General features: G+C 40.0%; 1 protein-coding gene across 2 annotated transcripts in view; it reads right to left on the bottom strand.

Moving 5' to 3' along the window:
- The window catches only part of MCC (MCC regulator of Wnt signaling pathway), a 540,260-nt gene that overhangs the window by 126,784 nt on the left and 398,794 nt on the right, over nucleotides 1–14,682 (bottom strand). For both annotated transcript variants that reach the window (XM_089684729.1, XM_089684730.1), the window contains 2 exons: nucleotides 3,587–3,750; nucleotides 96–302 (listed from right to left, as the gene is read on the bottom strand). In XM_089684729.1, the coding sequence (XP_089540855.1) occupies nucleotides 96–302; nucleotides 3,587–3,750 (371 nt within the window). The remainder of the gene's footprint in view (nucleotides 1–95; nucleotides 303–3,586; nucleotides 3,751–14,682) is intronic.

The raw sequence follows: 14,682 nt of genomic DNA, 5'->3' as shown, positions 1-14,682 counted from the left end.
ATAAATTTGTCACAGAAAACCTATGAACTTTGTGGCATATGGTTAACTATACTGTGACAGTGACCTGTACATGCAGTAAAGAGTACTGCTCTTACCCTTCTACGAAGTCTATCTCGCTCTTCCCGAATAGCATTCATCGTAGACTTGGTCCTGTTGAGGTCTTCTTCTTTGCTGCATAGCATAGCAGTGAGGCTCTCATTCTCTTCTCGAAGTCCAGCAAGCTCCTTCTCCCATCGTGACCTCTCTTCTGCCAGGTTAGGATACATCTCACGGCCCAGTACCCCTTCTATTTCCTCTACTGTCTGTTGACATAAAAAGTTACAAGACAAAGCTATCAGCTGAATAGACAACAGCATCATAAAATCCATGATGACCTGTTAATGCTCAAAATATCACTGCATTTTCTCCCATGCATGTTAAACTTTATGAGGCTGATTTATTAAAGGATACCTTTTGACACTGGCCTGTTTTCACAACACAACCAAACATGTTCACGAGAACTCAATAAAAAGAAAAGAAACCAATTTTCTTTTAAGTGTAACTATCCTTAATATTACAATGTGCTATTACTTCTTGTTTGCCTACTGTATACCGTCTAAGGCAGGGGTAGGCAACCCCCAGCACTAGCGCCAGCATGAAGGACGGCACCCAAGGTTGGTCCTGGGAGACCCACCTCCCAAACAAAGCTGGCCTGCGGCTGCATACAACGAAAGCAGCGCGGCTGGTGTTCACCCACCTCTATTCCTACTGGTGTTGTTTTTTGCGTTGCTCTCTACACACTGAAGCTCTGTAGAATCAGATTCCCCAGGCCGCTTGTCCTCACTTTGAAAAGGTAATTATTTTTAGTATTTTTCCTCCTCTGTGGTAAAGCACGCTTTTAGCCTGAGCCAGCTCATGGCCAGGCTTTTACCATCGGTGTACCTGCCCTCCGTCCAAACATTTTTCTCCCTCAGCATCCATGCACCTGGCTCAGCTTGGAGGGGATATAGCCAGAGAGGTTTATCTTCAAATGGCTATTAACCCCTTCCACAGAAACCTTTTATGAGTAACTCAGTGCAAAGAAGGATTTAATTTGCTGCTGTTTTTTCCACCAGTGAGCAGTTAGCTGCAGCCCGGACAGTACACTATAATGACAGGTTACTGGGTGATGCAGCTATTCGTGATTGTTCACACAGTCAGTAATTACCCGCGGAGATGGCTGCTGAAAACACACTTTGTGCACATTCATCAGCGATCACCAGAGATAATCGCAGGTTGTGTGAACAGCCACAAATAGCTATGGCCGCCGACAGCTTGTCATAAAAGTGTACTGTACAGGCTCGGTGGCTGCAGCTAGCAGTTCACTGGTGTCAAAAAAAAGCAGCAGGAATCAGCAGACTCCTGCCACTGCCATTCATAATGGTGTCCAAATAGAAGGTACTACTTTAAAACAAGGTTTGGTAACTACTACTTTAGAACTTCTATTGGAAACTACAACATCAGAACAGATATTGGTAACTACCACCTTAGAGAAAGGAATTAGAAACTGCAGGAATTGGGACTCTTGACTGGAGCATTGACTGGTGTTCATTTCTGGAGCATATGTGGAAATGGCCTGATCCATTTATGCCAAAAGGGGCAGGAATTGAGGCTGATCTGAGACCTGAAGGAGCAAAAATTGGGGTGAGCTTAGCTGTGAACGTGCATTAGATGATCAGAGGTGTGAAGGTGCAGGAATGAAGTTGATCTGAGGTGTGAAAGTGTAGGTCATTCCTGTACCGTGTCGGCAGTCTCTGGTCATCTCCTGTACCGTGTCCGCAGACTCTGGTCATCTCCTGTACCGTGTCCGCAGTCTCTGGTCATCTCCTGTACCGTGTCCGCAGTCTCTGGTCATCTCCTGTACCGTGTCCGCAGTCTCTGGTCATCTCCTGTACCGTGTCCGCAGACTCTGGTCATCTCCTGTACCGTGTCCGCAGTCTCTGGTCATTCCCTGTACCGTGACCGCAGTCTCTGGTCATCTCCTGTACCGTGTCCGCAGTCTCTGGTCATCTCCTGTACCGTGTCCGCAGTCTCTGGTCATCTCCTGTACCGTGTCCGCAGTCTCTGGTCATCTCCTGTACCGTGTCCGCAGTCTCTGGTCATCTCCTGTACCGTGTCCGCAGTCTCTGGTCATCTCCTGTACCGCGTCCGCAGTCTCTGGTCATCTCCTGTACCGTGTCCGCAGTCTCTGGTCATTCCCTGTACTGTATCCGCAGTCTCTGGTCATCTTCTGTACTGTGTCCGCAGTCTCTGGTCATCTTCTGTACTGTGTCCGCAGTCTCTGGTCATTCCCTGTACTGTGTCTGCAGTCTCTGGTCATCTCCTGTACTGTGTCTGCAGTCTCTGGTCATCTCCTGTACTGTGTCTGCAGTCCATTGGTTCAGAATATTTTTTTTCACCTCTAAAACCTAGGCGCGTCTTATGGTCAGGTGCGTCTTATGGAGCGAAAAATATGGTACATTTTACCCCTGTACAAATCATTAGTAAAACCTCATCTGAAAATATTCAGTTCAGTTTTGGGCACCAATTCACAAAAAGAACATTGGGGAACTGGAGAAAGTAGAGAAGGGCAACCAAACTGATAAGAGGCATGGAGGAGCTCAGCTATGAGGAAAGATTAGAGGAACTGAATTTATTCTCTCATGAGAAGCGGAGGTTAAAGGGAGATATGATCAACATGTATAAATAGATCATTAGTTCATATAGTGAACTTAGTGTATTCACCTTGAGGTCATCACAGAGGACAAGGGGGAACTCTTTACGTCTGGAGGAAAAGAAATTTAATCTCCGAACACGAAAAGGTTTCTTCACAGTGAGAGCTGTGAAAATGTGGAATACACTCCCTCAAGATTTGCATCTGGCCAGCTCAGTGGATTGCTTTAAAAAAGGCCTGGATTCTTTCCTAGATACACAGAATATAACTGGATACTAACATTTATAGGTAAAGTTGATCCAGGGAAGATTTGATTGCCTCTTGGGGGATCAGAAAGGATTTTTTCCCCAGCAGGAGCAAATTGGATCATGCTTTGCTGGGTTTTTTGCCTTCCTTTGGATCAGCTGTGTGTATAGGATTATAACTTGTTTGTTTTTTGTTTTTTTGGTTGAACTGGGTGGACTTTTGTCTTTTTTTCAGCCAGACTATGTAACTATGTAATATTATTATTATACAGGATTTATATAGCGCCAACAGTTTGCTCAGTGCTTTACAATATAAAGGGAAACAATACAGCAACGATACACTGCAATACAAAAAGGTTAGGAGGGCCCTGCTCCTTGGAACTTACAATCGAAGAGGGAGGGGCTGGTGGTACAAAAGATAACTGTGGGGGATGAACTGATAGGAGGAATAGAAGATTCCATTATTAGCTGAAGGCGGGATAGGCTTCCCTGAAGAGATAGGTTTTTAATAATATTCCAACAAGATCCAAGACAACATTACAATCATCACAAATAACCACTTGAAAAAAATAATTGCAAGTAGAATAGATTAAGTATTTAATTTAAATTTTAATACAGGCAATTCAGCTATACTGGAAATTTCTTTGCAACAGAAAACTGAATTTATTACCTTGATGGCCAGGTCACAGTTCTCGCTGGCAGTTGTGAGTTGTTCGATATGTCTGTCCACATCTGCCACCGTTAAATTACAGCTGCTCTTCTTTCGCCCACACACCACATTTTCTAGGCCTGTTAATACCCTCTGCAGCTCAGAGTTCAGGTCACTGCAAGTATCTGTTGTGGGGAAAACAGATGGTTAGATGAAAAACAACCACATATAACAAAATACTATTAATGTTCTATTACAGCTATATGGATGCATTTCTTGGAACCGGGCAGGAATATGTACTACAAGGATTTTAACAAACAACATTTTTACCTTCTACTTCCTGGGCAATGACTGCCTGCTATACTCAGCACTAGTGTTAGGGAAAAAGAAGGGCTAAGAAAGGCATTGCGTTAGTCACATGAGCAGAAATACGTATACAGTGGTTTCATTGCTGTCAATGTTTCCCATGTTTGTAAGGAAACAATTGATCCCCCCCCCAAATTAGGAAAATCATTGTTAGCAGCAGACTGAAATGGAAAACATATTAATAGCATTAAATAAAACGGCCTGTATAGCCATCATATATGTTATATTAATTTTTTAACAAAGGTGAAGGAGTATGTCAAACCAAAAATATTTTCCTAATTTTGGACAGAAGGAAAGGGTTATAATCCCTGTCAAGTTTTTACTGCTGTCTAAAGAGATTTAAGGGAGAGGAACTTTTTAATACAAACACAGACAGAAATCAAAACTCTTTAGTATAATAAAGTAGGCTAGGGCTAGAATTATTTCTGTGTCCTTTTTGTAGACTTTCCCTCACTTCCTGTCTGGTGAAACAAGACAGGAAGTAGGGGTAAATTCTCTCTAAACAGAGCCCTGGGTAGCACTAAAAACCCTACCCTCACTCTATCCAAAACTAGAAACATTTTTGACCTGATACAATTTATAGGACACCTGTGACCTATCAATCTTAACCAAATATACATCAACCCACCCCACAAGGCATGGAGTACTCATTGATTTGACTTGAGATGCTTGATATACAGCTCCTTCCAAGTCAATGGGAACACAAGATGCGGGACCATCCAGAATTAAAGAAATTTTTGTCAGAACAATCTGTGAAGATCGTAGTAGGCTGTTGCTCTGAAAGTAAGGCAAGTAAGCAGCTGGGAAGAGGGGGTGCTCATGTAGTTTGGTTTGGGGGGGGGGGGAAGTTGCAAAAGCTCCCAGAAAGCAACATCCGATCTTTAAAAAGTAACCTTTAATTATCTTTACTCTTCTGACTGTAAATCATAAAGAATTATATTATCCACACAGTTATCACACATCTTGCTGCAATTCAGTTTGTTTTCCCCCATTATAATTGCCTGAAAATACAAAATAGGTTTACAGAACAAAATTGTGGTTTTTTTTTTTAGATATGAATGATTAAACAGAGAAACAGTCTTAATTAAAACACACAACTGGACATGTTTCCATAAATATAACGTATTACAATATACAGGAACACAGTAAAAGAGAAAAAACATGGAAAAGAGAGACTTGGAGGTAAATTTGGGTTATGTATTGGTAACCCCTAAATTTATTCTCAAAGGTAAATGAATAGAACTGAATAAGGTAATCTTTAATTATACACTGAAAACAAACTTACACTGAGGGCCTATTCACATTTGTGTGTTACCACAACGAACCTTCTCTATATCTGCACCCCACAGTAGAGTTCACAATGCAGCACATCACAAATGACATACAATGTGCAACATAATGCGTGTATAATAACACACTGCAATGGATAATGTGTAAATTGCCCCTAATTCTGCTTGTGTTAGAACATGCCAGTATCCAGTATACATACAAGTCACATACAAATTAAAGTTCTCCTCTCCCAGCTGGACAGTGTGTAGGTGATATCTAAGGAGATCGCTCAGCTTTACTGTTGTACAAGAAGTCATAAATGAGTGATACTGATGGCAACACAGGACTTAGGAGCTGGAAAGAACAAAGGGCCGTAAAGGTGTCAAAAAAATTCCAACTACAAACATCCTTTCAATGAGAGAGAAAATGAGAGAGAATGTTGGAGTCAGCCTCCACTTTTACTGCAAGCAGTAAACATGACATTCCACTACAGGCCAGATCTTCCTTTAAAAACAACTCATCAGTCACAGGGTTGCTGTCAAACCAATAAACCTGGAGGATTTAGTATCTAAAGGTAGGGCTTAGCCATACAAGGGATATTTAATTGCTTCCTAGAATTAGACAATAACCCCTTGTTGATGCAATTCTTAATACAGGGTTGTAATGTGATAACTATCATTATGCTTTATTTAAAAAGTACACTACAATAGTAAAAATAGTGTAATTTGCAGACTTAATACCTTAAAACTAAGCTGAAATAGTTACTTCAATTTAACCTGTGTTTTATACTCCTATTGCTGACACATCTTAGTTAAGATGGGGTCCTTTAAAGCTATATCCAGCTAACAAAACCAAAAAAAATAAGGCAGACCAAAGAGGCCACCTCTAACAAAGTAGCTTTAGAAAGGACCTACTGTGGTATCATAGGTAATTCCACTTTATTAATAAATTGAATATCAAAAAATATACATTAAACTTAATTAGCAAAGTCTAACCATCCTCCAAACACCATTTAAAAACAATATTTGACAATGTTGTCACTTTAAAAATTAGAGCCCGAGCCATCCATACACCAATTTCACCCACATCTGACACATTCAACCAGCATGAGTTTGCCCCTGCTAACATAGGACAGACCTGTCAAAGAGGGAAATGGGAACGGATTTTCACCCTTAACCAAGTTTGAGTTATTAAACTGCCTAAGCAGATTTTGTACCCGCTTCAGTCCTCATTTGACTCGATGATGATGGTTACTCTGTCTGTGCCATCCTAGTAGAAGCCACTGCAATATCTTGATATAATGACTTCATTCCTAATCACAGTATCTAGTTTAAATTGTTCCAATATCCAACGGTTTGACTAGTGGTCCAATGGACCATATAAGATTATCACTTGCAGTGTCAATGCTCTTCAAAAGGCAATTCTTAACTCACATCCGTCAGGTACAGCTTGTTAGTAAAATAGCAATTTACAAACTCCATATGAAAACAAGTACAAAAACATGACCAAGGTGCAGAGGAGGATCCTAATCTATACATACTTGTAGAGATGGTACAAATTTAATAAAAATACAAAGGAGATGGCATTGGTTAGTGGTTTGTAGCTTGGCATTATATCCTACGTTAAGATGAATATGTGCTTTGTCGGTGCAGGGCTCCCCTACCTCTCCATTTGCACAGGGAAACAAAATGAAAAATCCAGGACTTTCAGGTATGGGAGAGAATGTGATTCACTTCTCTTCTTCACAGCACAGGTATTTAGCAATTGGCTGCTTAGGCACCCAATACAGTCAACATAGGGATTGGAGAGTCCTCCAAGTTGCAAATTGGAGCTTACACGGTGCTGCAATGCTTCACTCCCAAAAACAAATGCAATGTCTGGGGAATTAAAAGATATTAAGTATGTGCAGTTTGTGAAATTGAACTGAACTTTTTTTTACATTAAAATGAACCTTCTACTGAGAGAATGAGTAGGCTGCTAATGCTGTTTTTGAAAACGTTAGCTTGGCTTTCATTTACTGATCAACTAAATGCAGTGCTTTCTAAAGCCTCATACACAGAATGAGAAAATCAAACAAAAATACTGCTTTCAGAATGATCGTCCAATAATTTGATCATTCATACACAACTTTCAAGAGCTTGTCAAAACCTAGTTCATGTGAAAATATCCAAAGGGACAAGCACGAAAATTTTTCTTGTACAACAGCAGTCCAAAAATAAATTTACCACATGTCAGGGAATAGGCGCATGGTGCCACATCCCAGTAAACCAAGACAGTACACAATGAAGGAAACTACCTTTAGAACTAAGACTTTGAAGGCACCGTACTTAAAATGGAGGAAAAAGTACATAGCCACCATATGGTAATACTTGGAACATGTAATTACACATAAATTTTATTAAAATCACATATGCATGTCTTCATCAGGGACATCGTGGTACCATCTAAAAGATTTAAAATAGTATTTTGATAGTACAAAAAAAAATATGATTAGAAAAGTCTTTACAAAGACAGTAAATACTGATCATTTACAGCTTACCTCAACATCAATCAGAACCATCTGACGGTTAGTTCTTGAGAAGAACCTCAAAGACCCCACGCCCTTGAAGTAGAAGGGAGGGTGAGCCGGACAATGGGCCAAATTGAGGGAAAAGGAGGTGAGGGCTACCACTAATCATTTGTTCCCAACTACAATACAATACACAGAGTAAACGCACTCAGTATACCAATTCCACGGCCTAAGATGTTACTGGAGGGGAAATCCATATGTATTATAATAGTAATAATGAAATCATCAGCTGTAAATGCCTGTACCTTTAAAAGTAGGAGCACAAATGCATGCTGCCTTAGTTGGGGCCTCCTATTGTCATGACGGCTCAAGAAATAGCAAGTATGCAATCATAAAGCCCTCTTCCATATAGAGAGGGGCCCAAATAGTCCTCCATAAAGAAGACCAGGTGGAAACCAATACAAGCCCATCTATATTAGTAGAGGGGGAAAAAAAAAAAAAAAAAAAGGACAGCAGGTCTATACAACCATAGCCCTCTGCTCATCTGCAATATCACCACCCCTTCACAGGACTAACCCCCTCAACAGCAACATTGAGGGCTTACCCAAGACACTAGTCTAGACGGTCTTCGGTCAAATTTGGAGGATGTAGTGAGGACGTGCCACCGCTGCGGACTGACGTCACAGTCAGAATGAAAGTCTTGCAGTAGCGCGGGCCATCGCCACCTTCTCCCCCCTAAATGGCCCTAGTGGATATGATGCCGCAACGCCACCTGATGCCGAGCCAGCTTGTGACGTCAAGGTTTCAAAAATAAGATTGTCTTCTCTTTTCCGTTCTTTGGCCCTCCGATTATTTATGAAGCTTTTTTTTTTTACTAAATCCACCCATCTCTGAGTGCTTTGGCCTTCATTGCATTGTGCCAGAGATTTTGAAATGGAGGCAAAAGAACTCAGAGATAGGTTACTGGCCCATGGATACAGTAAGTGATTTCTTAAAAAATTTTATCAGAGGGCCAAAGAATGGAAAAGAGAAGACATGACCTTCTTTTCAAACTTCGGACCAACTCCGCTACTAAAAAAGTTATTACTAAGTTCAGTGCTCATTAGGACCAATTTTCCCAGGTCCTTATGTGCAACTGGCATTTCCTGAGAAATGAGACCATTTCTAAATTTGTTCATGATCGCCCTGAGGTGGCGTTTCACAGGAGTAAGTTCCTCCATGATAATTTGGTTCACAGTCATTTTCTATCATCCGAAACCATGAGATTTCCCTTCACAGAAATGGGAACTTTGGACGTGGGGGATGTGATTATTGTCCCTGGATTCGAAAAGGGAATCTATTTCCCCTTTGCCATGGGGGCTCTTTGAAATCTAAACACTATGTTAATTGTCAGACTATTGGGATAGTCCATCTAATGACCTGTACCTGCGGGGCTTTCTGCGCTGGGATAACAAAGGGTCCAGGATCATCTTTACTATATTTATGCAGGTTTGTTATATACACCAAATGGCAAACGTGTGGGTTTAATGCATGGATATGACCCTAGCATTACTTCATTTTTCTCCCTCTATAGGATCTATCAGGACCCTAGAGGGGGGCGATTTTGATAAAATCTTGAGACAAGAAGCCCGATGGGATATATAATTTAAAAAAAACTCATCACCCTGGTCTGAAGACTGCACTTACATTTAAAGTGGTAGTAAACTGAAGTAAAGGGGGGAAAAAAGAAATAAAAAAGTTCCCTTCAAGGTATGCATCGCATACTAGCACATTATGTAAAACGAACATTAAAATTAAGCCCTCCAGCGGCGCACTGTCACAGCTGTATAGGCTTCCATCTTCACCAGTCTTCCTTCTGGGTTCGCAAGCTCCGGCCATCTGACAGTCCCAAGAATCCCAGACCATAGCACACAGCTCTGAAGGAACGGCACGGATATGCCATTCCTTCAGAGCGCATGTGCAGGCTTAAAAAAGAGAATATCTCCTAAACAGTGCACGTTTAGGAGATATTCATTTTACCCACAGGCAAGTTTTATTATAACCTTACCTGTAGGTAAAATAAAAAAAAAAAAAGTTTACTACCACTTTGAACCTTTTATTTAGAATTGTTTTTTTAAATGTATTACTACTTATTTAATTTTGTTTGTTATAATGCAATTCTTATGTACTTAGGTAAGTTCAAGTGATTCTAAAGGCTTGGTTTTTTTTTTTTAAGAAAAAATAACAAACATGTCTATACTTACCTGCTGTGTGCAGAGGTTTTGCACAGCCTGGATCCTCCCTCCTGTCAGGTGCCCCCAAAGCAAGGAGCTTGCTATGGGGGCACCTGCTGCTCGTGTGTCCATTCACACACGGAGCTGCGGCTCAGCCCTGCTCTCTCTCTTCTCATTGGCTCACTGGCTGTGATTGACAGCAGTGGGAGCCAATGGCTCCCACTTCTGTCTCAGCCAATGAGAAGAGGGAGTCCTGTGATAGCTGAGACTTCAGTGCACATCGTTGGATCGAGAGTGGGCTTAGGTATTTGGGGGGGCTGGGGGTGATGCTGCACAAAGGGTTTTTTTTACCTTCATGCATAGAATGCATGAGTGAGTCGACGCGTTTCGCCCACCGACCGGGCATTTTCAAAGACACACACCACCAGTCTCAAGCCACTTATATATTAACAAAGACCCTCCCCTCTTTTCATAGCTAAATTGACCTTAATGAGTGTTATGCCACGCCGTCATCCTATGCTCCCGTACCTTGGAATTCCTTCACATTCTCCAACAAGTATATGGTACCACACTATTTTCACAATCAATAAAGTTTTGCCTTAGATCTTATATATACACATATACACAGAACTCAAATCTATTGAGTTCTGTGTAGTAATCACTCTTATTCAATACCACAACCCCCCCCCCACCCTTGTCTGCTGGCCTGATTACAATATTTCTATTTTCCTCTAGTTTTTGAAGTCCTCTTATCAGATCTTTTTTCATTCTTAACCATGCAATAGACATATTCTCTAAATCATGTTCCACCATCTTTTTAAACGCATCTACACAACAATTATTCCCTATTTTAGGATTAAATACAGATTTGTTTCTCAACTTCGTATGCAAATATGTATTATCATTTCTTCCCAAATTGTCACTATTAATACCTGAATGTGGATCATCAATTCAATCAGAGCTAACATTTTCAGTGTCCCTTTTAATCTTATTATTCCAATATTTCTTAAGATTCAATTTTCTAATAAAATTATGCAAGTCAATATACGTTTCTAATTTATTAAGCTTTTTGTCCGGTGCAAATTTCAAACCCAATGATAAAACCTTCATTTCCTCATCATTTAAAACACAATCACGAAGATTGAATATCCCTTGATTCACATCGACCTTTTTCTTTTTCCTCTTGCCCTCTCTGCATCTCGCCAATAAGGGTCTTGATGGAACATAGGTGGTCTCCATCCTCCCCTCCTTCTTCTTGGAGGGTAATAAGGTCCCCCTCTCCCCCTCATATGATTTCTGATTGAGAAACACTCTGTCATCCTCTGCAAAAAGGCTGTGAGGTTTCTGATGTTGTCCTGGATGCTATGGGAAATATGAAAACCCGGTGAAGGCAATAAACAAATGCTTTGTTTTATCTTTTGAAATGTGAGTGGCCTGGTATTATTATAGCACTTTATGTGGTTATTAGCAGTATTACGCTATATATGTTTTTCTCTCACACTGCTGTGGAGCTGGTTTGGAAGGCTAAATCGGGAGGGAGTTGAAGGAATACTTAAGGCCCTATGTGGTGGTACGGAGTCCTGGAGGCTGAAAAGAAGGGTATAGGATCCCTAAAAGTCCTAAAAGGCGTGCAATTCACCATTATCTGGTGAGTGCGGTTTATGTTGGTACAGCACTGGTGGATGGTGGAAGCACATTGTAAAGGAGAAGTTTTTTTTGGTCGAAACACAGTTTTTTGGGAATAAGGACTTTATCTTTCTTTGGACACTTTTTTGATTTTATTTTCTGAGTGAGATTTTTATATATTTTTTTAAATATATTTTCAATATAATTTAATTTTAATATTTTTGTCATTATAATTTATGTAGGGTTTTGAATTTGAGCTGTTTATATTGTTTTTTATTTTTATTCAGTGTATTACAGCTTAGGCTGTGGAATAGATATATTGCATATGTTTACTCAGTGTATAGTATTGTAGTTGGGGACATACGGTTGATGGTAGCCGTCGCCTCCTTTTCCTTCTACTTGGTCCAGTGTTCGGCTCACCCTCCCCTATACTTCATGGGGATGGGGTCTTTGAGGCCTTTTGTGTTGCATCTTCTCGAGGACTAACGGTTATCAGATGGTTCTGATTGATGTTGTGGTAAGCTGTAAACGATTAGCATATACTTTGTTTGTAAAGACTTTCCCGATTATATTGTTTGTACTGTCAAAATTCTATTTTAAATCTAGATGGTCCCGTGATGTCCCTGATGAAGCAGATGTGAACTGTGAAGTGCGTCAGCATTCTTTAGCAGGATATACCATTGTTCATGTACACATCAATTTTAATAAAATCACATATGTGTAATTACATGTTCAAGTATTAACATATGGTGGTTAAGTACTTTTCCACCATTTTATTGGAATTCAATAAATATCTTGTTTTTACTAAGTGTGACATGATTTAAGTACAGTGTTTTCAAAGTCCCTTAGTTCTGAAGGTAATTTCCTTTGTTGTGTACGGTCTTATATGATAACAGAACAAATGATTTTCGTTTGACCAGTACAGTATTCATCTGAAGAAAAAAAAAAAAAGTGTGACCAAGACCACACATGCTCAAAAAACATAAAAATACAACACAATACTTCCGAAGTTGTATTCTGCCTTACGAGAATTTTCATAACTTTAGTAACATCTTCATTTTTGATGAGACTAGCAACAAACAAACAAAAAAAAAAGATGATCATTCATCCGATATTCTCACCGTATGTACTAGGTTTAAAAGATAAGTTCACCTTTGGGAACATGTTGCACGCTCTACCCGTTTTTAGGGTGGAATATGTAACATGTTCCCAGTGTTGCAGCAGCTGTCCGATCCCCCACTCCATATGACAGAAGTACGGGGAGAAGAACTACCACAACACTGTGGTTCATTGAATCTTCCTGTCAGTATATCTGCTTGGCCATACATCCCATACGGGCAATCAGATATACTGACAGGTGTGCAGGAGACCTGCATGGCACCAGCGATCTGCTGGTCGCTGGTGCAATGCTTTACAGGCTTCTGCAACCAAAAATAAATAATGCACATTTTTTAACCTACAAAAAATTATAGCATTTATTATTTTTGTCAAAAGGTGAACTTATCCTTTAAGTATATACAGATAAGGAATCCTGTCTTCACCCTTGACTTGCTGCATATGTTTTACAGATCAGTGACTCAAAGTTTATTAGCACCTTCCTAAACTTCACCGAACACTAAGTTAAGCCTATAACCTCCTCTCTAACACTAAAACTTAAAGCAGAACTGAAAGTACACATCAAAACATTTGTAAAGCACTCAAGTTTTCCAACACTTACATTAGTGTGTCCTGAGATAGTTAGGAGCAGTACTGCATTTGCACAGTTGAGCTGCATAGATTTCTATGGATGGAGACACAACTTTGGTAGCCTAAGGAAATCCATGCAGTTTACTGTGCATGAACAATATTGTGCTAAGCTGGATGTGTAAAAATCGCACATCTAAAAATGATCTAAGTATTGGCCATTTAAGTATCCACTGGACCAAGCAAAGTTTGATTTTGTTGAATCATAAACCCATCTGTGTTTACAGAATTCAGCTATAATGTCTGTTATCAAATAGCGACAAAGTTTAAAGTTTTATTAAGCAGACACAAACACAACTTTTTTATAACTTTCACTAGGATATTTCAAGTGTATATATATATCCACATGTAACAACAAGGGCAATAAAATATATTTGCCAAGTTAGTTCACTACCCTGCCTGCCTTACAATAGCAAATTTGGCAGAAAAATTGAGGATGCTAGTATTGAAATCAGTACTGTTAGCCCAGAAGCCGCCATTTCTTATCTTCTTTTTGCTTTCCCGACACTCCATTCCTTTGGGCAAGAGAAAGAAGTTGTCCTGTGTTTATTTCAATGTCAAGAGCTTACAAAGGTCTGAGGACTGTCTTATCACTTTCATATGACAGTGCTGGCTGCCCGAGTGGCTAATAGTCAAAATCTGATGCGGTCACGTAGAAGGAAGGAAAGTGACAACCTTTGGGTACCAGATATGTAACGTAGCTTCCCCAGGTAAACAGAGTGTTAGGAGAAAGAGGCGGTTTGTATTAGCAGCTCTGAAGTAAACAGGATTACTTTTTGCAAAGAACAGATTCATTGTAAGGGAAGAAAAGCATTCATAAAACCAAGTTACAAATATCCAACATCTTCATCCAACGTAACAAACTTTAGCCATTTTGTTTTTTGCCAGTAACACGAAGATCGGTGAGTACAGCGCTGAATCCCTGGAAAGGCAAGTGTCCTTTTAATAAAAATCAGCAGCTACAGTATTTGTAGCTGCTGATGTAATTTTCCGCTCTAGGGTGAAAATCCTCTTTATGGCAGGTTTTTTTTTTTACTTTATTATTAGGAGTATAGGAACAAGTCTATTCATGTCTTTCTAAAGCTCTGCTACCTTTTTCCCCCCAGACAGGCCTCACAGGGCAAGAACTTGAAAGAATATCTAGCTGCAATGTCCTTGTGGATGGGATCTAACAAGTTTGGACCCAAATTTGGAGAAGGCACGATTTGCTATACATGGTCTGGCAGAAATCAAACAAAGCAGATTTTAGCATTGGTTGAGACAACTGGGCCACTTCTTAGTATCCAAAGCACTTATTATGGCATTTATTTTTTTAGGCACATTCAAACAAATTTTACTGCATGGGCAATGTTAATCTGTAGAATCAGAGAGAAGATAATAAAACATAACAC

This window comes from Staurois parvus, unplaced genomic scaffold (assembly GCF_062004578.1).
Source record: "Staurois parvus isolate SC_StPar_1 unplaced genomic scaffold, SC_StPar_1.0 ptg000354l, whole genome shotgun sequence".
Lineage (NCBI taxonomy): Eukaryota > Metazoa > Chordata > Amphibia > Anura > Ranidae > Staurois > Staurois parvus.
Note: the sequence above shows the minus strand (reverse complement) of the source record. Positions and strands in the feature narration are given on the sequence as shown.